This window comes from Miscanthus floridulus, chromosome 18, assembly GCF_019320115.1.
Source record: "Miscanthus floridulus cultivar M001 chromosome 18, ASM1932011v1, whole genome shotgun sequence".
Classification (NCBI taxonomy): Eukaryota; Viridiplantae; Streptophyta; class Magnoliopsida; order Poales; family Poaceae; genus Miscanthus; species Miscanthus floridulus.
This window is the reverse complement of record NC_089597.1, coordinates 125,192,532-125,215,650: the sequence shown is the minus strand read 5'-3', so window position 1 is coordinate 125,215,650 and position 23,119 is coordinate 125,192,532. Positions and strand designations below refer to the sequence as shown.

The following is a 23,119-nucleotide window of genomic DNA, read 5'->3' as shown; positions in this document are numbered from 1 at the left end:
CAATTGCTCGATCGGTGCAACAAACTGTCTGACCTAATGTTTCGCTTCCCGTAGGGTACGGCGGGAGGAGAGGATCAGGCAGAGGCCGCAGCTGGAGGGCAGGGGGGAGAGGCGATGGCGGCAGGGACCTCTCTCGGAAGGGGCCAAAGGTGACCATGGCACCGAGCATCTCCGAGAGTTCCCTAAACCTCCTCCTAATCCTAAGTATTTAGAAAGATCCATAAAAAATCAATCTCCAACAACTCCTAATACAATCTCCTAATATTTTAGGAGTTGGAAAAAATCCCCCTCATCCGCGTAACTTTACGCGCCGCAGCCTCGGGCGTATCCTTTGACTCCCTGCCGTCGCGCTCAAGTCCTCCACGCTGGGGTCGCTCAGCCTTGACCGGGACGAGGAGGAGATGATGAAGTGGGGCGACGACGGCGGAGTTGTCAGAGCGGCGAAGACGCCGCCGCTGCCGCTGAAGCCGTAGCTGATGCGGTGGCAGAAACAGGTGCCAGGGTCGCCGGCCAAGACGCAGGTCCGCGAGCCCGAGGTGATCAACGTGTGGGAGCTCATGGACAGCCTCGATGACAAGGACGAGGACGGCGACGCCGACGGCGAGGAGCGGCGGGAGAAGTCGGCCGCAGGATCGCTCGAGTTCGATCCGGACATCATCGCCGCGTTCCGGAAGGCGCTGGATGAGATACCCCCGCCGCGCTCCGGAGCTACGGCGTGCGCGTCGACGAGCGTGACCTGTCAATGCACTCGGGGTTCAAAGACGAGCTCCACGCCGCGCTGGGCTCCACCGCGGGAAGCAGGATCCCGCAGGTGTTTGCGGACAGCAGGCACCTGGGCGGCGCCGAGGAGGTCCGCCGGATGCACGAGGCCGGCGAGCTGTCGAAGGCGCTCGAGGCCTGCGAGATGGCGCCCCAGCCGAGCTTCGGCGGCAAGGGCATTGCCCTAGAGGCGTGCTCCAGCTGCGGCGGCGTGCGGTTCGTGCCCTGCGAGGAATGCTCCGGCAGCTGCAAGGTGTTCCTCGAGGAGGTGGACACCTTTAGGCGGTGCCCCGAGTGCAACGAGAACGGGCTAGTGCGGTGTCCCCTCTGCTCCTTGTGAAAAATCTCAGAGCTGCTATGGGCGAAGAGGAGACGCGCTCGTCGTCGGGGTCCAGCGGAGATGCCGACGGCGTCGATGGCGACAAGCCGGCCGTGTCGGAGTCGGAGCAGACGAGGGGCGCGCCCTGTAGTTTCCCGTGATGGAAAAGAAAAAAAGCCATAACATAATTTATGTCGGCCCTAAATTTGATTTTTTAGATGCCATTTATTAGATACTCTTGGAGATAACCTTCTTTTTTCCTCCCTAAATCTTTTTAGGAGTTGCCAAACTATAAGTCTTTAGGAGAAAAAAGTAGGGAACTCTTGGAGATGCTCTTAGAAAGTTTCTTTAGCAAATACTAAAATTTACTATGTATGAGGAGTGAGTTTTGAGTTCATCTCTTTGCTTGCCCTCTCTAGAAGTTTCCGCCACTAGATGGCGGAGACAGCGGACGGAGGTTTGACGGCCCGCGGAAAGGAGGGGGCAATGGCATCAGGTGTAGGCCGCCTCGTGGCAGGGCGCCGGCCGGCAGCCGTAGGGGCGGCGGCGGCATGAGGGGCGGGAGCAAGGTGGTGGTGGATCCGCACAAGCACAAGGGCGTCTTCGTCGCTAAAGCCAAGGAGGACGCGCTCTGCACCAGGAGCATGAACCCCAGCGAGTCCGTCTACGGCGAGAAGCGCGTCTCTGTCCAGGTCCTTCCTTTGCATTGGCCGTGCTTCATCCTAGTTGTTGCTTATGTAGTTGTGTCATCTCTCTATTGTGCAAATGTGGGTGGAATCTAATAAATGTGGTTAAATTAGTTTACCTCTTTGTCACCAATGGTGTTTTATAGATCTATATATGTATATGTCAAAAGTCTAAACTGAAGGTTTATTTCACTAGCATTATTCTAGCGATCTAGCACTAGCTTGACCCATCATGTATGGTCACCTTTTGTCGGCCCCGTTCGGATGGTATGGTTATGGAGGAATTTGGATGGTTTGGAGGAATTCTAGAGGAATCTATGAGAGGAAAACACTGTTCCGGATGAAAAAAGAAGTGGATCAAGCCGGGTTTAAGGGCACGCGAACGGGCCGTTTTGGCATGCATTACATAAAGAGGATGGGACAAAGGTAGAGTACAGGGTGTGGAACCCTTCCGATCCAAGCTGGCTGCTGCTGTGCTTGGTGGTGTTGACAACATCTGGATTGTAAGCTACTCAGACTGAACACACATTAGTTAGTTATCTATTATCTTGCCCTTTCAGTAAGAAAAAAAGGCTTTCCTGTTGCTGTCCTAATGTACAAACATGTTTACAATCTAGGCTCCTGGCCAACGTGTGCTTTACCTTGGCGCTGCTTCAGGAACAACTGTGTCTCATGTGTCTGATATTGTTGGACCGGTGAGGGATCACGCTGTCACCTATGTTTCCGATACTGATCAGCGACTTCATTTACTGTTTCTACAGTACCATTGAATTTTGTTACTTTGCAGGAAGGGTTGGTCTATGCTGTTGAGTTCTCTCACAGGAGTGGAAGAGACCTTGTCAATATGGCCAAGAAGAGGACAAATGGCATTCCCTTTATTGAGGATGCCAGGCAGCCGACAAGGTACCGGATGTTGGTTGGCATGGTTGATGTCATCTTCTCTGATGTTGCTCAGCCAGACCAGGTATACTCATCTCACTAATTCTTTGTAATTATCAGCGTTTTGATAGACATAGTGGATCACCTAGACATAGATCTAGCGGGTACAACCTTACATACGGGATAAAAACTTCCTAGATCATGATCTAGAGAGAGAGAAAGAGGAAGGGAGGTGAGATGTCACCGACCATCTGTGGGTTTGGAGGAAGAGCTCGACGTAGCCATGGCGAAGGTGATGCGGTCCGGTTCGGCGGTGTCGTGGTGACGGTGTTGAGGTCAGTCGCAGTGCAGTGGTGGTGCAGAGGCGGTGGTGAAGATGGCAATGGAGCTTTCCGTCGCTGGCTGCGCCCCTCACTAGATCAGATTGGGTTTGTTGATGGGTGTGGCGGCTCACGGTGAACCTCGTACTGAGAGCCATCGGCCTTCACCTCTCTTTATAGCACAGTGCGACGGTGGCCCACCAATCATGTAGGGTTGGGCGTCCCCGATCAGGGCGCGAGGTCAAGGCCCAACTCGACCGTTGGGCCTAGCTGGAGAGATCAATGCTAACAATCTCCCCATGATCTCATATTATTACTTAAACTTTACTTACTTTATCTTTTTTCTATTCCATCACAGATCAGTGCATAGAGTGTGCCTCATCATCACGGTCAGTGCCATTAGATTAACAACTACAATGCACCTCTCTGCTTTGAAACAGATTCTCAACTAGGCCCTTATTGTCCAAGAATCATAGGCTTTCCCTTAAACCCATGTCGGCTAATTGTTCTCTGAACACGTTGGGTGGTAAGCCTTTTGTAAGCGAATCCGCGAGCATCTTTTCTATACTTATGTGCTCAAGACTAATTATATGATTCTGGACTTTGTCTTTCACAACATAATACTTTATATCAATATGTTTGGCAGCACCACTTGACTTATTATTGTGAGCATAACATACTGCTGGATTATTATCGCAGTATAACTTGAGTGGTTTATGTATGTCGTCTACCACTTTTAACTCGGGCATGAACTTTTTCAACCAATTCACCTACCCTGTGGCCTTATAACACGCTACAAACTTAGCATACATTGTAGACGATGTAGTGATGGTTTGCTTGGAGCTTTTCCACGATATAACTCCTCCTGCGAGAGTAAATATATATCCTGACATGGACTTTCTATCATCTTCCGCATAATCTAAATCTGAATACCCCTCTATGTGCAGGGAATCAGATCTTCTGTACGTTAGCATGAGGCCTTTTGTGCCTTGCAAGTAATGTAAAACTTTTTTTTACCAATCTTCAGTGTTCTATTCCTGGATTACTCTGATATCTGTCAAGTAATCCGGTAACAAATGCTAAGTCAGGGCGTGTACACAATTGAGCATACTGTAAACTTCCGACAGCTGAAGCATATAGAACCGCTTTCATTTGATCGATCTCATATTGGTTCCTGGGACATTGGAATTCCCCAAATCTATCGCCCATGACTATGGGAGTAGGTGAAGGCTTACAATTTTACATACTATATTTCTTTAGAACCTTTTCTAAGTATGTCTTTTGTGATAATCCTAAAACCCCCTTTCTTCTATCTCGGTGAATCTCTGTTCCTAGAACGAACAAAGCTTCACCGAGATCCTTCATATCAAAATTCGAGGACAAGAACTTCTTCATTTCTAGTAGTAGATTAACATCACTACTAACGAGTAAGATGTCATCCACATACAAGATTAGAAAAATGTATTTCCTATTCTTGAACTTTGCATAAACGCAACTGTCCTCTACATTTTCTTGAAACACAAACTTTCTTATTGTACTATCAAACTTTAAATACCAATGTCTTGATGCTTGTTTTAATCCGTAAATGGATTTCTTTAGGCGGCATCCCATACGTTCTTTTTCTTTCACAACAAAACCTTTTGGTTGTGTCATGTAAACATTTTCCTCCAAATCCCCGTTTAGGAATGCCGTCTTTACATCCATCTGATGTAATTCTAAATCGTAATGTGCTACAAGCGCCATTATAATTCTAAAAGAATTCTTACATGAGACTGAAGAAAATGTCTCGTTGTAATCTATGCCTTCTCTTTGCGTGAAGCCTTTCACCATAAGTCGCGCTTTAAATCTTTCTACATTCCCTTTGGAGTCATATTTAGTTTTGTAGACCCATTTACAGTCTACTGTCTTGGCTCCTTTAGGCTCATTTCATCTTGCATGGCTTCAAGCCACTTTGATAAGTGAGCGCTTATCATGGCTTCTTCAAATGAGGTGGGATCACCCTCTATTTGAAATTCTTCACATTCATAGACTTCGTAGTCATCAGGAATGGCTGGTTTCCTGACTCTTTGAGACCTTCTAGGGGCCTTGTTAGTTGACGCTTGTTCTATATGAGGCTGTTGTTGCTCTTCCTCATGTGTGACAACGGGTTCTATAGGATCCTGAACGACAGGTTCCTCATGTTCATTCATTGTTGCCATGGGAGAACTAACATCAGGTGCTGTCACTACAGTGTCCTGAACTGTTGGTGCAGCAGCAACAGGTAGTGAGAAAAATGGCTCCTGAACCATCGAAGTGGGCACGTATACCCGCTTCTCTTCAAAATTAATTCTCGAGCTACCATGCTCCCCCTGACCATATCATCCTCCAAGAACACAGCGTGTCTCGTTTCTACAAACTTCGTATGTCTATCAGAACAATAGAAGCAATAACCTTTTGACTTTTTTAGATAGCCAATGAAATGGCAATTGACTGTCTTGGAGTCTAGCTTCCCTATGTTTAGGTTAAAGACTTTAGCCTCAGCACACGTAAATAGTTAAGTGAGGGTTCTTTTCCTATCCACAACTCATATGGTGTTTTGGGCGTAGACTTGCTTGGCACTCGATTAAGAATATGAATGGCGGTTTTTAACGCCTCCATCTATAAACTTATCGGCAGAGTAGAGTAACTTATCATACTTCTCACCATATCCATTAAGGTACGGTTGCGTCTTTCAACTACTCTATTCTGCTGATGCTCGCCTGGTATAGAGTACTGGGCAACTATGCCATTTTCCTGTAAGAACCTTGCAAAAGGTCCAGGAACTTGGCCATATGGGGTGTGTTGACCGTAGTACTCCCCCCACGGTCGGATCTTACTATCTTAATCTTTAAATTGTGCTGATTTTCTACTTCAGCCTTAAATATCTTAAATTTATCCAATGCTTCTGTTCTTTTCTTAATTAGATAAATATAGCCATAACGAGAATAATCATCTGTGAATGTTATAAATGAATCATAACCATCCACATTCTTCACAGAAAAAGGACCATAGATGTCTGTGTGAATTATTTCTAAAATTCCTGTACTTCGTTTGACATCTTTCTTTATTTTCTTAACATACTTTCCTTTTATGTAATTAATGCATTGTTCTAAATCTGAAAATTCTAATGGCGGAAGAATTGATTTCTTAATCAAACGCTCTATTCTTCCCCTCAAAATATAGCCTAAACGACAGTGCCATAATTTTGATGATACATCATGAACTCTCTTTCCATTTATTTCTTGCATTCATAGACGAGGAGGCATTCTCATTCTCAGTGCTCACAACATTCACATTCTCAGAAAGTGATAACAAATAAAGCTTGTCTTGTTGGAAGGCAAAACCAACACACTTATTATTAAACACAATCTGACATTTGCCATTACTAAAATGGCAATCATATCCATCATCGTCTAGACGTGAAACACTTATCAAATGTCTACGTAAAGAGGGTATATAAAGGACATCTGAAAGCTGAAGTACAAAACCATCTAGTTCTAGAGAGAGATCTCCAATGGCTTCAACTTCAGCTTCAACTCCATTTCCTACTTTAATTTGTCTTTCTCCTCTTTGTAGGGTCCTTCTCGTATGGAATCCCTATAATAAATTTGCAACATAAATAGTTGCACCTGAATCAATCCACCAAGTAGATTTTGCATAACTTAAATACAAGGACTCATCTATGAATGTAATAATGTCCTCACCTCTCTTCAAAAGGCTCTTCAGGAACTCTAGACAGTTCTTCTGGTAATGTCCATACTTCTTACACCATTTACATTAATCCTTGTTAACTTGGACATTGTTGTTCTTCTGATGGTGATTATTCTAAGGGGCTTTCCCTTGTGGTTTGGCATTCTTGTTAAAGTTCTTCCTTTTATTGTCCTTCACATGGTTGATGGAGTCACCATGTGAGCTCTTAAGTCTCTCCTCTTCTTACACACACATGGCAATGAGCTTCTCAATGTCCTATTTATTGGGCTGCATGCTGTAATTAACAACAAAGGTTTCATATTCTTTGGGCAAAGAAGCAAAAACCAAATGAATCAGAAACTCATCTTTGAGCCCCAAATCCATTGGTTTAAGCTTGGATGCCATGTTGCTCATCTTCAATATGTACTCTCTTATCCCTCCACTAGAGTATTTCTCATTGAATAACTTCTTGATCAGAGTGCTTGCATAAGCCTTTGAAGAGCCAGTAAACTGACTCTCCACCTTCTTGAGATACTCAGTGGCGGTGTCACAATCTAGGATTGATCCCCTTATTGCATCTAAAATAGTGGACTTAGCCACCATCAAACACTTATGGTTCGAAATGTCCCACTTCTTACGATCAAGATCGTATTTCATTCTCACTTCTGCATGATCTCACTGTCGAGCAGTGAAATCAGTATCAGTTTCATTCTCTGCCCTCACCGGGTTCACTGGCTCAGTAGGACACGGAGAGATAAGTGCTAGGTCATTCTCGGACAGCGCAAGTGCCAATTCATACTTCTCTCGCCATACGCGATAGTTGTCCCCCTTAAAAGGCGGAATGTGCGAGATGAATGCCATAGGGTTGAGTCCTGAAAAAAGCGTCAGAGATAGTGAGAAAACATGGCATAATAATTGCATGCCTTAATTTAACGTTGGTCAAAATTAAAATATACAACATTCTTCTACATTAATTCTACATCACCGTTGGGCAGAAATAGAATTAATGCATCAAATCTCATGGACAAAATTATAATATTGCTATTATCAACGTTGGTCAGAAAAAATAGCAATATCATAAATTAACTTAAATAAATATAACTACTCCTCCAATTTAAATTTTCTCGTTGGTTCCAATTGAAATTAGAGGACAAACATAATAATAATTTACTGAACAAAAAAAATAACCACTCTTCAAATTATATCCTCCCGTTGGTTCGAATTTAATTAGAAGATAATAAGCATTAACTTCGTAGCGGAAACATGAAAGATAATCTTAAAATTAATATTATCAGAAGCATTTCTTTGTGCTTGACTACTCTCTGAATAAATTCTTGTGAGGGTTCAAATTTAAACAGAGATATTAACTCAAAACTTAACGAAATTCATTAAAAGAATGCTTCTGAAAAGGATAAAACTTAAAATCAGTGTTTACTGTTCATTTGGCCCGGCCTGGGGAACACAGCCCGTGGCCCATTCCGTAATAGCAGTGCGCGGCCCAGCAAAAACACGGTGGCCCAGCGGCCTGCTTCACGCGGCGCAAGCGCCCGCTCCCCCGCGCCTAGGCCGCAACCTAGGCCTGGGCCGAGAATCTCTTCGCCTGCCTAGGCCTAAAGCAGGCCCGAGCGTTGTCAGCCGTCGGATCCAATCCGACGGTTCTCTGTGCGCTTCGATGGAACAAAAACCCCTCCCTGGTCGCTCGTCCCGAACCCTAGAGCATTTGCTTTCTCCCTCCCCTTGCTTCCTTCTCAGCGCCGCATCGAGTGAGGAGAGCATCAGCGACGGCCGTCCATGGCGGCTGGAGGAGAGATAGCGGCGCCACCGTAGGCCCCCTCTCCGGCGCACGCGTTCGCCCGAGGGTAAGCGTGCCGCCGTTGAGCGGCCTTGCGTCGGTGCCCTGAGCCCGAGGCACTCGGCAGCACTCTTTGCCCGACGGCGTTTGGCTCAGCTCGTTCTCCCGCACGGCGGCGGGGCTTTCTTCCCGCGCGACGGTGGTGGAGGAGCCCTGGTGAGTCCCTCTCCCGATCCATCCATGTTCTTTAGGGTTAGAGTTTCGGGTTTGCTCGGGATTTGGTATTTCTAGGGTTAGGTTTAATCCGAATCGAATCACCTCCTTCTTAATTCTACCCCAAATTCTAGATCTACGCCTAGACCTGGCTTAACTGATACCAATGATAGACATAGTGGATCACCTAGACATAGATCTAGCGGGTAAAACCTTACATACGGGATAAAAACTTCCTAGAACATGATCTAGGGAGAGAGAGAGTGGAAGGGAGGTGAGACACAGACCATCCGCGGGCTTGGAGGAAGAGCTCGACGTAGCCATGGCGAAGGTGATGCGGTCCGGGTCGGCGGTGTCGCGGTGACAGTGTTGAGGTTAGTCGCAGTGCAGTGGTGGCGCAAAGGCGGCAGTGAAGATGGCAGTGGAGCTTCCGTCACTGGCTGCGCCCCTCATTAGATCGGATTGGGTTTGTTGGTGGGTGTGGCGGCTCACGGTGAACCTCGTACTGAGAGCCGTCGGCCCCCACCTCTCTTTATAGCGCAGTGCGACGGGGCCCACCAACCATGTAGGGTGGGCGCGCCCCCGATCAGGGCGCGAGGTCAAGGCCCAACTCGGCCGTTGGGCCGAGCTGGAGAGATCAACACTAACACGTTTTTCTTAATTATTATTATTACTTGCTTTATGAGTAATGATTAACATCTGAAATTTCTGATTGTTGCACTAGTATGCAATGTTGGTTGGCCTAAGTGCTATGTTTGATGTCTTCCTGTGGCGATATTGGGCCTCAGCAGATGATGAACATACTCGGATTCCCCTTCAGTATATGACAATGGATGATGGAAATCCGAGCTTCTGATGCGCTTATGGCCTTATGCCCGATTAATGCAAATGTTTTCAAGTTTTCTTTTTGCCCTGTGCATTATTTTATCATCATATTAGAGGGGATGCAACCTTTTAATTCTTACTTCAATGCTTTAACCTGGGTGTTTATGTACCCAAGTCAAAGTTGTGATTGCTTACTGGAGTTTTTTTTTTACCATATGTGTGTTTTCAATGTTGTACTATACAATGCCTTATTTTAATTACAAGCCTGAGCCAAAGTTGGACAGATATGGTCCAAACACACAAATTGTGGACGATAGCGTTTTCTTTTTTCAACTGTTTGTAATTAATTTGTCCAGCTTTCACAGTAAATGGGTCCGTATTGTACACTCATATACAGTACGATGACGCTCTGTGTTAGGTTCTGAATGCGCTTATGTCCTTATGCCCAATTAATGCCAATGTTTTGCAGTTTCCGTTTTGCCTTTGCATTTTATTATAATAAAAAATTAGAGGGGATGCAACCTTTTAATTCTTACTCCAATGCTTTAACCTGGGTGTTTATGTACCCCATGTTTTTTTTAACCCAACAACTACATGCTGGGTGGCAACACCATTTACAAGATTATATGTTTCTTTACGTTCTCGTAGACTTATTAATTATTCATCAGTTCTATCTGGTCTGCTGTCTGCATCATGTCTGGTACAGAAAGATAGTTGCGAGGCCCGTTTAGTTTCGAAAATTTTTGGCTTTTGACTACTATAGCACTTTCGTTTTTATTTGGCAAAAATTGTCCAATTATGGACTATTTAGGCTTAAAAGATTCGTCTCACGATTTCTCGGCTAACTGTGTAATTAGTTTTTTTTCGTCTACATTTAGTACTCCATGCATGTGCCGCAAGATTTGATATGACGGAGAATCTTGAAAATTTTTTGTTTTTGCCAATGCTGTATTGTTGGTACTACTGTATTTATTGCTTGCTTTAATTATAAGGCTGAGCCAAAGTGAGACAGATGGTCCCACACAAATTTTTGCGCTATAACGTTTGCTTTTTCAACTGTTGCTAATTAATTTATCCAGCTTGCATAGTAAATGGACGCCCTGTGTTAGCTTGAATGTGACTTACAAGCACCTTGTTAAACTTTCCATTGGACGCTCCATCCTGCATGCAGGCTAGGATCTTAGCCCTGAAGAGCGGCGGCCACTTTGTCATCTCGATCAAGGTATTATTACGACTACTTGTTAACACATCACAGTGAAGTTTTTTCAACCAAAAAAGAAAGCTGGAAGCAAAGCACCAGATGCCTTAGATATATGTTCAAAGCTTTAGTTTGAAGCCTGCGGGCGTGTTCGGCTGCTGGGTTTCAGCTGTTGCGGCTGGCTGGCCCTAGGTGTCGGCTACAGTAACTTGTGAGGGAGAGCAGCTAGCCCAGCCGGCAGCAGCTGCCCTGACGAATTTTAGGGCCTGTTTGGTAGGGCTCTGGCTCCTCTAAAAATGGCTCCGACTCTGGCTTCTCTGAAGGAGCAGCTCCTCTGGAGGAGCTGAAGCTGTTCTGAAAAACGTTTGGCAAAATAGCTCCTTCTGTTTTTGTAGAATGGATAGAAGAGGGTGAATGTCCATAATGCCCTTGCTTTAACTTGGTTTTACATTTTATTTATATTTTTGTGATTTATTACATATTTTACAAGTACCAGGCGATTTTGAACCTGTAATGAGAAGCTAATAGTTGCTTTTTCTATTATTCTTGCTACAGGGTCCTCCTCTTCTTTACGTAAGGCAAAGCATGCGTACGCAAGGAAACCAGTTGGCCTGGCTGCTACGCGGTCAAGCAGAAGGGCCACCGCGTCCTTTCACGCCCCGAGGAAGGAGGAGCCAGGAGGAGCCTGGTTTTGTGGCTCCGTCTGCGCAATAGAAAAAGGGCTCCGGCTCTGGCAGGCTTCGGCAGCGGAGCCGTTGTTCCCGTCACCCGTTTGGCAGGGCTTCGGCAGGAGCCCGAGCCGGAGCCGTTCGCGGAGCCCTGCCAAACGGGTCCTTAGTGTTTGTTCACTCAGGCTAACTGCATCGACTGTACGATGCCTGCGGAGGCGGTGTTTGCCAGCGAAGTGGAGAAGCTGAAGGCGGAGCAGTTCAAGCCGGCGGCGCAGGTGACCCTCGAGCCCTTCGAGCGCGACCACGCCTGCGTCATCGGTGGCTACAGAATGCCCAAGAAGCAGAAGGCGGCGGCCGCGGTGTCTCTCTCTCCACTACTGAAAACCGAAATACACTTGACAAAGATTTTGCCGAGTGTCGCACTCGGCAAAGGACACTCGGCAAAGAATTAATCGGCTAAAAAACCTTTACCGAATGCTTTTTTATCTAGATTCCGTTATATATCCTCATATATTATACTAAATCGAGAGTAAATTGCTTGTTTAAGGTTCTAAACGAATTCAAATTAAAAAGTGGTCAACTACAAAGTTTCATAACTTTTGGAGATCTACAATTTTCATTTAGGAAGTTTTTCCATCCGAGGTCGTTTGAAAAATTCGAATTTTAAATTTGAGAGATTCAAATGTAGTTTTGCATGATAAGATGATTTCAAATCAAAAAGTTGTCAACTACATAGTTTCATAACTTTTGGAGATCTGCAATTTTCATTTAGGAAGTTTTTCCATCCGAGGTCGTTTGAAAAATTCGAATTTTAAATTTTAGAGATTCAAATGTAGTTTTGCATGATAAGATGATTTCAAATCAAAAAGTTGTCAACTACATAGTTTCATAACTTTTAGAGATCTACAATTTTCATTTAGGAAGTTTTTCCATCCGAGGTCTTTTGAAAAATTCAAATTTTAAAATTTTCAAATTCAAACGTCGTTTTTTGCATGACAAGATGATTTCAAATCAAAATGTTGCCAACTACAAAATTTCATAACTTCTCAAGATCTACAAAGTTTATTTTGGTCATTTGTTCATCCGACATATGGTAGTAACATTATTCACAAATCTTATATATCTCTCTTATACTCTCATGAAACTAATATGAGAGATATGAGAGATGTAGATTTTATGAACAACGTTATTGTTGCTTTGTCAAATGAAGAAATGATCAAAATAAACTTTGTAGATCTTGAGAAGTTATACAACTTTGTAGTTGAAAAGTTTTTCATGTGAATTCATTTAGGGCCTAAAAAATTGCTTTGAAAAAATAATTTGCCGATGGCCAAAAAAAATGCACACGGCAAAATGCCTCTTTGCCGAGTGCAAAAAAAAAAACACTCGGCAAAGACGTATTTTGCCGAGTGCCAAAAAATGGCACTCGGCAAAATACATCTTTGTCGAGTGCCAAAAAAAAGGCACTCGGCAAAGACGCATTTTGCCGAGTGCCGAAAAATGGCACTCGGCAAAATACATCTTTGCCGAGTGCCAAAAAAAAGGCACTCGGCAAAGACGCATTTTGCCGAGTGCCGAAAAAAAAAACACTCGGCAAAGCCATCTTTGCCGAGTGCCGAAAAAACACTCGGCAAACCCGTCTTTGCCGAGTGCCCGATAAAATACACTCGGCAAAGCTTCCGGCACTCGGCAAAGTGCCGGTTTCCGGTAGTGCTCTCCCTCTCTCTCTCTCTCTCTATATATATATATATATAAGTTTAAAAAAGTCGAATTTCTTAGGATTAGGTCTCAAACTAAAGAAAGTTTTGCTGAGGTCATATAGGAAAGGTTTTAAAGTTGAGTTTTGAGTAGGTCCCAAATAAAGCTTGTTTTGAGCAGATCCTAGGTAAAGTTAAAGTTTTAATTGAAGTTGAGTTTTCAGTAGGTCTCAAAGAAAGTTTTGAGGAGCAAGGTCCAAGGGAATGTGATTTTGGTCGAGTGAGTCACAATCTGAAGTGCGAAATTTTGCCATATTTTACAGGATCTGAAGGGTTGTTTAATTGTTTTTTGGCCCTTATTATAGCTGATAGCTGAAGTGTGTCGGCTGCTGAGTGGCTTGGACTTCGTCGCGGACACGCTGTGCTGGCAAGGTCAGTTAATCTGGATGTACGCACACGGCTTTGGATCTTTTGGACGGAAAAAGTCAAGTGAAAGCGTGCGCCCGGCCGGCGCTTCGTCGCCGGTCGCTGGCCGCCGGCCGCCGTGGGCACGTGTAATTGCTGCTGGGAGCGTGGTAGGTGTGCTACGGCTATTCGGCTCTATAAACGGATGGGGACGCAGTAAAAGTAAGCTGCGCAGATCGAGCAAAAAATGCAAAAATACAATATTATAATGGGAATAAAACCAAAAACTCTCGGACGTGTGACAGACAAGAGAACTGAGCAAATATATAAAGAGTCGAAATTTCTTCAGGCTCCCTAAGCCAGCCAGCCATCATGAGCAACTTATTGGCCCCATTCGCTTGTCTTAAAAATGGTTTGTTCGGCTTCTTTTTTTTTAGCCAGAACAGTGTTTTTCTCTCACAACAATTCAGCCGGAACAGTATTTTTCAGCCAGTTTCAGCCAATTTTCAGACCAGCGAACGGGGCCATTATATACAAACATACATAGAAAGATACCAAATGCCCATACAACGTTAGTCATGGCAATTATTTGAATGTTTTGTTTTTTTGTCAATCCGTTCCTCTCTCTGTATTTTACCAGCGTTGATCATACGGTAAAAAATTGTCGGCGGTCTTCAGCAGTAACGTTGCACCGTTGACAATCGTTGTTGTGCAGAATGTTTTTTCTGCCCAACTCCCAAGTTGGTCGTGCTGCTGAGCCTGTCTTTTGAAGCAGAGCCATGCAAAGATTTTTACCTTGTTTGGTAAATTGGTACGGTCGTCCTCGGTTGATAAGCCATGACTGAAAATATAGTTGGTTGATTTATTGTGAGAGAATAATACACCACAACACCAAGATTAGCAATGGACGGTCTGACGCTAAAAGCGGCTACAGCGATAGATAATCTGACGCTAAAAAGTTATAGCGACAGACTTCTGCAGACGGTGTAAGTCCTGTCGCTAAAAATCTTTAGCGATAGATAGTTCGTTGTCCGAATTTTTTTTAGCGACAGATAGCCTGCCAGTACTCTATAGCGACAGATAATTTGAAGTTACAAATGTTTTTAGCGACTGCTGGTTTGACAAGATCATTTAAATGCATTTAAAAAATAAAAGACCATTTGGTTGCAAATTAATACAAAAGTAACATCATTGTGCACGTTTCTCATACAAATAGATTCATTCATGACCAAGTCTAAACACTCACTAAGACATACATATATGGTCAGTCATTACAAACATGAATCAATGATTCATCAATGATAAGTCTACAGTATCAGCTACCTGTATCCAAAAGAGATAGACTAGCACCTAAATCAGCTTTGAGTGGCAAATCATCCACAAACTTGCTAACTAGCACCGTAGTAGATCCTGAAACCAAAACCTAACATGCAATCAGTAACATGTTAACATAGATCCATGATCAGGTAAAGTTACTATGCTTCATTTTTTATTAAATTAATTGGATCTTAAATAATGTGTATGTAGATCGGTACTTAGAGAAAAATTGAAAGCCTCATATTGGGACTTGGTTTTCTGTATCTTTGAAGCTTACTTATGTGCCGAGCAAGTCAAATCATGTAGTAAATAGATGCTCCAAATAAACCTGATTACAGCGTTAGAGCAATGCAACTCACCATAGAGCCTAGCCACGTCCTAGTTCTCTTTGGCCTGAACATGAGGACAGGTCTTTATCCTATAGTGGCGTGTACTGTGGGCTCCATGGTTGCCTCTGCCTCTGCTAGCTCCCTACATGTTGGACAACAACAACTTGAGCATAAATAGGTAAATTCATATAAGGTCATGCTGGAATAATAAGTATTTGTTCTTAACTTTGCATAAATAGATGATCTCTTGTGCAAGGACTTGTTAAGTATTGCTAGTGCTATTCTTAATTTGTATAACTTAACATGTTACACATTTTCTGTGAGGTTGCTGATTTGCACTTAAAAGTTAGCTAAATAAGCAGAGAAATGACCTCAGGCTGCTGATTTGCACAGAAAGCTACCAGCCAATTAAAGGGCATGTAATGGGTACTTGAATTATAAAATATTGTAGCCAGAAAAAGGAGTTTGCAAGACAGAGGAGGAAATCATTCGCTGCTACTCTGAAACGAACTTCAAAATGCAATCCCGAAGATTGTATTACAGTACAATCGAGGCTGCTACTAGCCTACTAACCTGCTAGTACCAAAAGAGATGAATAGATAATTATTTTTCAAGCTACAATGGAGTCACTTAGTACTGCAGCTTTCATGTACATATATGGAATGATCATTAATGTGCATCTGTTAACTTTTTTTTAGGGAACAGCAGGGGAGGCCCCTACCTAAATTTTTTCATCAAATTTTCCTGTACATATGCAGCTGTTAAATTTCAACTAAAAATTTTAGAAGCAGCTATAAAAAAAAGGTTAACTACAAGCTGCAGCAAAAAAAATGGATGTAGGACAATGTCACTAATCTTAGTATGCAGAGTCATATTTAATGCATGATTGCAAGGGCAAATTCATTGTGCACATTATCATCCCACAAATATAGAAAGTGCATTAGCCCTTTGCAAGCACAGAATGACCTTTTAGTTTAGTAATTTTGAAAAAAGCTTACCATGTTAACTGCTGGTAGTGCTTTGAGATAATGCAAGCAAAAGACATACCAGGTAGGTTTCTCTGTAGAAGATTTCATTCACTTTGGACTGCCTTCAACTCTTCTCAAGATGAATGATCTAACTGGAAAAATAAATCAAAGATCCAGTTGAGGTTGTTATATATATCACTACTTGCTCAACCTAGTTTACCACATGAAAGCAGTAACATCCAGTTATAGATTTCACTAAATATATTACACTTATATGCAATACAGAGAAGCTATCAGCTCAATTACAGAGTGTGTTCACCTGAGTTGAGTGTCTGCTCGTCTCCTCTCCAATCTACCTAAGAAGAATGCAATTTACATATAGTGAGTTGTAATGGACAAAATGTTCAGTTAGAATAGGTGCATATAATTCTCGAGATTATTTCCAGAAGTGCACAAAATAGGAAAAAAAAATAGAAACATGTGACTAAATCATGATTGTCGACTCAAATAATCATCTCAGGTCTGCGGGCAACAGGGAAAAATATATTCAACCTTTTTCTCAGCACACATGTTATATTCTCTGACCACACAAACAACAATAAAAAATAGACCTGAATTATTTCTTACACATCTAAAATATATTCAAATTAATTTGATAGTCTACATGTCTTCAAATTCTCTACAAGCAATCATCAGGGAAACTTTCCAGCATAAGATAAAATAAACAAATTTACTACATCACAGATCAAACCAAAATGAAAATTATGTCAAGTCTAGTTTATTACTTTATTGTATGGCCATGCAGCAGTCCTCTCAACAAGATAGGAACAGTAAACTTTTATTTGAATGGATTAAGTGAAATTAGAAGCTATCCAGTAAATGAAATTATAAAGGAAGAAACTTAGTTTGTACAACTCACTATACCTTTAATAATTGCATCTAAAAGCACTAAGTAGAGGACAGCAATGGAACCTTATGTAGCTTTCCATCGATTGGCATCTGAGTGAATGAACAATCACTGCAAAGGATTAAATTGAAACCTTAGATCAACTATAACTAATATAAACAATCACCTCCCTCCCTCCAGTGACACATGAATCAAATCAATTTCATTTTCTAAGCCCCATTTCTTCAACAAAATCCCAAAATTCGAACCCTAAATCATAATTCTCTAAATCCCGTACCAAATCCCCAACCCTAAGATTAAGAAATGGGACTAGTGCTCACCTAAGACGGCGTCGATGGGCTTGTCAGAGAGCTCGCCGTCGGCGCATCAGGAACCGCCACCGCCGCCGTGAGGCTCCTTGCGTGCGTGCGCGCGCCCAGCAAAGGGCGCCATGGCGGTGCCACTCGACGGTGCTGCGTGCAGCTTCGGCTGCGTGCGTGCGCTGGCGAGGGGTGCCGCGGTGGCGTCACCATCTCCTACCGTCGCTTGCTCGGGCCGTCGTTGCGCTGGTCTCCTAGCTGTGCGGCGGCTCGCGTGAGCGTAGAAGGCGGAGGAGGAAGAAAAGAAAAGTGAAGCTAGGGTTTTGGGGAGCCGGCTTTCTGTTGGTTTTGATCCTCCGAAATTGAAGGGCAGTCGTCCGATGCATCTGGATGGCTGAGAAAGCTCAGGGACTTCACAGGCCGGCGAGGGAGAAGTCGGCTCAATAGCCTTTACCGGCCCAGGCCCAGGTTGAGCGTTTGCTGGCATGCACGGTTGCATGTTGTGCTAAGACGAGCTAAATGCTAAGACGAGCACAGAATGACCTTTCTCTAATTCTAAGTATGTATTTATTCTCTAAGTGATAAGTTTTAACCTTCTTAAGCAAAATGTTTACAATTGAGTTTGGGCTTTATTTTAGTGGCTTTCATAGTTGTATTTTTTACCAAAGTTATTTACAACTATTGATTGTCACAATTCTATTGTCCACTAATAAGTTGTTTATTGTCCTAAGTCATACTTATAAGGCTCATTCTTAGGCATAATGCAAAGTTTTAGACATTCTTAAGGAAGGCTATAACAAATATTTAAGACCCTTTTTATGATTAATTTAAGACTAAAGTTAATAGCCTCATTATTAAATTAAGTCAACTTTACACTTCCGCAATTAAGTATAATAAGTTGATCATAAGGTAAATTCATTTACTCCGATAAGTTATTACTTGCTAGAGACCTGATAAGTTATATGATTGGTTTTGTGGCTTGTGGTTGTATTATGACCAACATTGTTTATAGTCACTTGTCATTCAATTAATCTTCCGTTGCAGTAACAAGCATTTACCTATGGGTGCTTGAGCTAGGTGCGGGGCCCATTTTTTTAGCGACGGTATATCTATTTTTAGCGACAGACGGATTAACGTTAAATATAATTACCTATAGCGACAGACAATGAGTCGTTAAATGAGGATTTAGCGACAGATCGTTTGTGAGTTATCTTTAGCATCAAATCATCCATCGATAAATATATTTTTTAGCGTCAGATGTCTGACGGTGATGCGGTGTTGTGGTGTAGTGGAAAAATATTGTTCGTTGGCTAAAAAAGTACGACTTATAAACCAGACGAACAGAGCACGTGTTACCATAATATAGTCCTCAATCAGCGAGGGGTGACGTTAATTAATAAAAAAATGTACGATATCACATAGTAAGTACACAGGATTATGTACCGCGTACCGGTATATATAAGACCTTTGGTTGCTCTGCTGGTTAATTTCGTACATGGACTGGAATTTTGAGCCATATTTGCCTCTCTTGTCACTGTTGTTGCACTAGTGCATACTTACTGCAATTGTTTGCAAGTCTGAGCCGTACGGAACGTGACCAGCGGGCAGCGGCCTCCTCCAGAAATCACGAGTCACGACACAGTTTGTTTCCTCAAATAGTGTTTAGTGTCCACCTTCAGCAATAAATTGACCCGTATTGTACGTGCAAGACACCTTATGTCACCTTTGAATACACCTCGTATTGTCAATTCTTTCTTGGATATTTGACGGATGGTGGTACTATTTTGTTTGTACCACTAGGAGCAAAAACAAGCACGCCCTACCTCCGGTGTTAAGCACACCGGCCCTAGCACACCCTAAAAATACACGCTGCAGCAGCTCATATGCCTTGTACATTTTACAGAGATTTTATTTCTTATATTTCGCAATTTTTATGTGCATGGCAATATGTACTTGTAAGGCCCTTGGTTAAGTTGCTTTGATTTCACCGTTGCAGTTTGGTGCGTATATATAGTTTATTCTATATTTGTTGTATTGTTGTGTTTCCTCAACTGGTGTTTAGTGTCCAGCCTTGAGCGATAAATGGATCCGTACATTTGTACATACAAGACGCTGCTGAATACAAGACATCTTGTATATCATCAGTTCTTTCTTGGACATATACGTACTCCAGTAGTTAGAAAAATCATCCTGTCAACTTGAACCTTGCCTGGTTGACCACGCGGGAGAGGTACATGTGTGGGTATATATGACTTTAGAAGGTAGAAGCATCTTGTTGTTAACTTGTATTACTGGACGCCATGTCCTCGATGCTAGTATCTACATCCTAAACTACATATAACTTGAGATGAATTAAATCATCCAAATCAGTTTAAAACAAACATTTACATACAATACATCTACCATTAATGTTTATAACTAACATAAATATATAAAATGTAATCATTAAGGATTACGTGCTTCGAGTGGAGGAGACGTGAGGACTGAGGAGGACGAGTCGAGGAGGTCGGCAGGAAGAGCGAAGGCGATTCCTATTTTTGTGGACTACGGATTTGATGTAGAGACCTCCATTTGGGCTTTGGAATTGCTCAAGACGTAACTTTTCAATTCAACAACAATCCATGAAAAGAAGGCAGGCCCCCCACCACCAAAAAAGCCAGTCCAACTCAGCCGAATTGAAGTCACCCGACCCTACCGCTGTGGAAATCCAATCTACTTACGGTATATCCGTTTTTTGAAAAGAATATAATTCTACTTTGGTCCTTAGCCAAACTATCTAATGTTTGACCTTATGTAGTATTAAAAAAACATTTACGATATGTATCTATAATAAAGTGTGAAAATATACCTCATAACAAATCTAAATATATTCCTACTTATTTTAACATATATATAGATATTGAATAGATTTTTTTTTCTAGAGACGGGGACTCTTATCCACTCAGTCCATTTGCTACGAACCGAAGGCATCATTATCCGGTTTCGCACGCTTTGTACTCGTACTTTAATTTTGTATACTGTATAATAGTAGTCTCTGATCCATCTGCCAAGTCAACGATCGGATAAAGATTAAGGGGGTGTTTGGTTCCTCCTTCTAAACTTTAGTCGCTGTTCCATTGAATGATTGGACACATACATGAAGTATTAAATATAGATTAATTATGAAACTAATTACACAGTTTATGACTAATTTATGAGATGAATCTTTTAAGCTTAATTAGTATATGATTTGGCAATGTGGTGCTACAGTAACATATGCTAATGACAGATTAATTAGACTTAATAAATTCATCTTGTGGAGTACCAACGAATTCTGTAATTTATTTTTTTATTAGTATCCGAACACCCTCATATGACACATCCTAAATTTTAGTCACCGGATCCAAACACCTCTTAAGATTGGTACTTTTTTTGTACTATACAGTATGTATGTATGTATAATTGCCCGAAGGCGGGTGGCCACACGCCTAATCCACCGCTTTGCCTCATGAACTCCTCTTGGACCTCCGCTCGATTTATTTGGACTTGTTTGGTTGGTTTTTAACTAACGAACAATATTTTTCTCTCACACCAAATCAGTCAACGGTACTTTCAATCATGGCTTATCAACCAAACGAGCTCAAACGAACAGGGCGCTCGAGACTGGCGTACATTATCCTTTCCTGTTCCTATCTAGTATCTACCCATCCTGCTCACTCCACACGGCACGCCATCGGGTTAACCCACCGTGGCCCCACGCGTCAGCAGCGTCATCGGCCGGCGCCCGGCGGAGACGGGAGACCTGGACGGCTGGACCCTCCTACCCCGCCTCCGTCCGTCCGCCCAACCATCAACTACCCGCGGAAACCAATTAAATGAACCCCACCCCCACCCCCACCCCGGCCCCGTCCTCTGCTCCTCCTCTGCCTCCGCCTCGCCGTCCTCGCCTCCGTCGTCTCGTCTCCGCTCCCTCCACTGTCAGCTGCAGCTCCAGCCTCCATCAGACAGACAGAGCACCACCGCCCCCGATCGATCGATCGTCTCCGGAGTCCGCAGGATGGGGTGCGCCTTCTCGTCGGCGGGCTCCGCGGGGGCGCTGCGGCCGTGCGCCGGGGTACGCGTGATCCACACCAACGGGTACGTGGAGGACTTCGAGGGCCCCGGCGTGGTGACCGTGGCGACCGTCACGGGCTGCCTCTCCGACTCCTCCTCTGCCGGCAACGGCGACAACAACGGCAAAGGGTACGTGCTGTGCTCGGCCGCGCACCTGCTGCAGCCCGGGCGCGGGCCGTTCCGGCCCGACGACGCGCTGCAGCCGGGCACCGTCTACTTCCTGCTCCCGCAGTCGGTGTTCCAGGCCGAGTCCTCCGCCGTGGACCTCGCCTGCCTCATGAACCGCCTCACCGCGCTCGCCCGCAAGGGCTGCGCCACCGCCGCGCCCAAGCCCAGCCCGCTCGACGCGCTCTTCGACGCCGACGCTGCCGCCGGCAGTCGCCAGCCGCAGCAGCCTGTGGCTGTGTCTGTGGCTGTGGCTGTGCCTGCGGCGGCCAAGGAGAAGGATGAGCCCGGGCGGGCGGCGCCATGGAGGCCCCGCCTGGACCGCATCGACGAGTCCATCGGCCGCGCCTCCATGCGCAGCGCGTCCAGCCGCAGCGCCTGCAGCGAGGCCTGATGCCGTCACATCCCTCAACCCTTTTCCCTCCTTTAGCTTTGGTTTCTAGCTAGATTTCTTCTCTCTTTTCTGATCTCCTCTCTGTCTCTCTTTAATTAATCTCTCTTCTTTTACAGTAGTGCATACAGATGGCTGGTTTTGTTTGATGTTTCTAGTAGAAGAATTGTAAAGATCCATAGTACAGTGCCGGATTGTATTGCCTATGATGTGATGATGAGTTTGTTGCTTTGCTGATGGTGTTATTAGATTCAGGCATTCAGCCAGCGTCGTATTGTCAGAAGCTCTCCTCTGCTCGGCTGCTTCTCTAACGTCCTGTTCTTGTAATTTGTAAAAGCTTGGCTCGCTAGTGCGCCCCTTCTCTGATTTGTCATCAGAGACTGGTCTGGTCGTCGACTCGTCGTCGAGCATCGGAGCATGCAGCTCTTGCTTTCGCTTCCAGATCCAGATGACGAGGACTCGCGGCTCGGACCAGAGACTACGCTTGCGTTGCGTCAGTTCCACGGAGGATGCACTGCACTTTCCGGTCCGGTGAGTGTCAGCAACAGCTCGCAGTTTTGTTTTGCCTTCAAAATCTGTATATATGTACTGGGGCCTCGTTTAGATCACCTCCAAATTTCAAGTTTTTTTTACTCTCTCTGTCACATCAATTTTTAGTCGCTTGCATGGAGCATTAAATGTAAGTAAAAAAAATAACTAATTACACAGTTTAGTTGGAAATCACGAGATGAATCTTTTGAGCTTAGTTGGTCCACGATTGGACAATATTTATCAAATAAGACGAAAGTGCTACTATTCATCGATTTGAAATTTTTTTCAATCTAAACGTGGCCTGGATGCTGGTGGCGGCACGGGGCTTTGGTTTCTTCCAGGCCATGGCCCATGGCCAGCCAGCCAGTGACTCGGCCGCCACCTACCTCTAACGTCTGACCGGCAGGTCTCCATCACGCCACTCCTTTGTGCGTCCGTCCGCTGCTCCGCTTCACTTTCTGTTCTGGTCTCCATGGCCGTGTTTCGTCTGTTTGTTGTTCATCGGTTTCGTAAAGGCACTGCGCAAGTGCGTAATCCGTACGCCGTCCAGGTCTCCGCGGATGCCAAGCCCTCATGCAACCTCAACGAAAGTACATACAGTACATATACACTGGAAAACGCGACACATTTGCATTGGGCCGGCCATTC

At 44.0% G+C, this 23,119-nt stretch overlaps 1 protein-coding gene, 1 long non-coding RNA gene, 1 other non-coding gene and 2 pseudogenes across 4 annotated transcripts; 4 read left to right on the top strand and 1 right to left on the bottom strand.

Moving 5' to 3' along the window:
- Positions 1-338: 338 nt before the first annotated feature.
- On the top strand, positions 339-1,099 carry LOC136524595 (uncharacterized protein At3g28850-like; annotated as a pseudogene).
- Positions 1,100-1,629: 530 nt separating this feature from the next.
- On the top strand, positions 1,630-14,118 carry LOC136524593 (rRNA 2'-O-methyltransferase fibrillarin 1-like; annotated as a pseudogene).
- Positions 9,462-9,536, top strand: LOC136525032 (small nucleolar RNA snoR60). Its single transcript, XR_010776365.1, has one exon. It is a non-coding gene; the product is annotated as a small nucleolar RNA snoR60 (small nucleolar RNA).
- A 506-nt stretch (positions 14,119-14,624) lies between the features above and the next one.
- LOC136521754 (uncharacterized) lies at positions 14,625-17,601 on the bottom strand. Of its 2 annotated transcripts, none has more exons than XR_010775657.1 (6): positions 17,314-17,601; positions 17,011-17,104; positions 16,406-16,442; positions 16,166-16,238; positions 15,149-15,260; positions 14,625-14,895 (listed from the first exon to the last, which is right to left on the bottom strand). It is a non-coding gene; the product is annotated as an uncharacterized lncRNA (long non-coding RNA). The 2 variants fall into 2 exon arrangements; XR_010775658.1 differs by having other exon boundaries at positions 14,625-14,882.
- A 3,563-nt stretch (positions 17,602-21,164) lies between these two features.
- LOC136521726 (uncharacterized) lies at positions 21,165-22,617 on the top strand. The gene has a single exon (XM_066515497.1). The coding sequence runs from the start codon at positions 21,329-21,331 to the stop codon at positions 21,941-21,943; it is 615 nt and encodes a 204-aa protein (XP_066371594.1). The 5' UTR covers positions 21,165-21,328; the 3' UTR covers positions 21,944-22,617.
- The last annotated feature ends 502 nt before the right edge of the window (positions 22,618-23,119 follow it).

Coding starts and splice junctions, on each gene's coding strand:
- LOC136521726 (XM_066515497.1), top strand. CDS start 21,329: ATGGGGTGCGCCTTCTCGTCGGCGGGCTCCGCGGGGGCGCTGCGGCCG.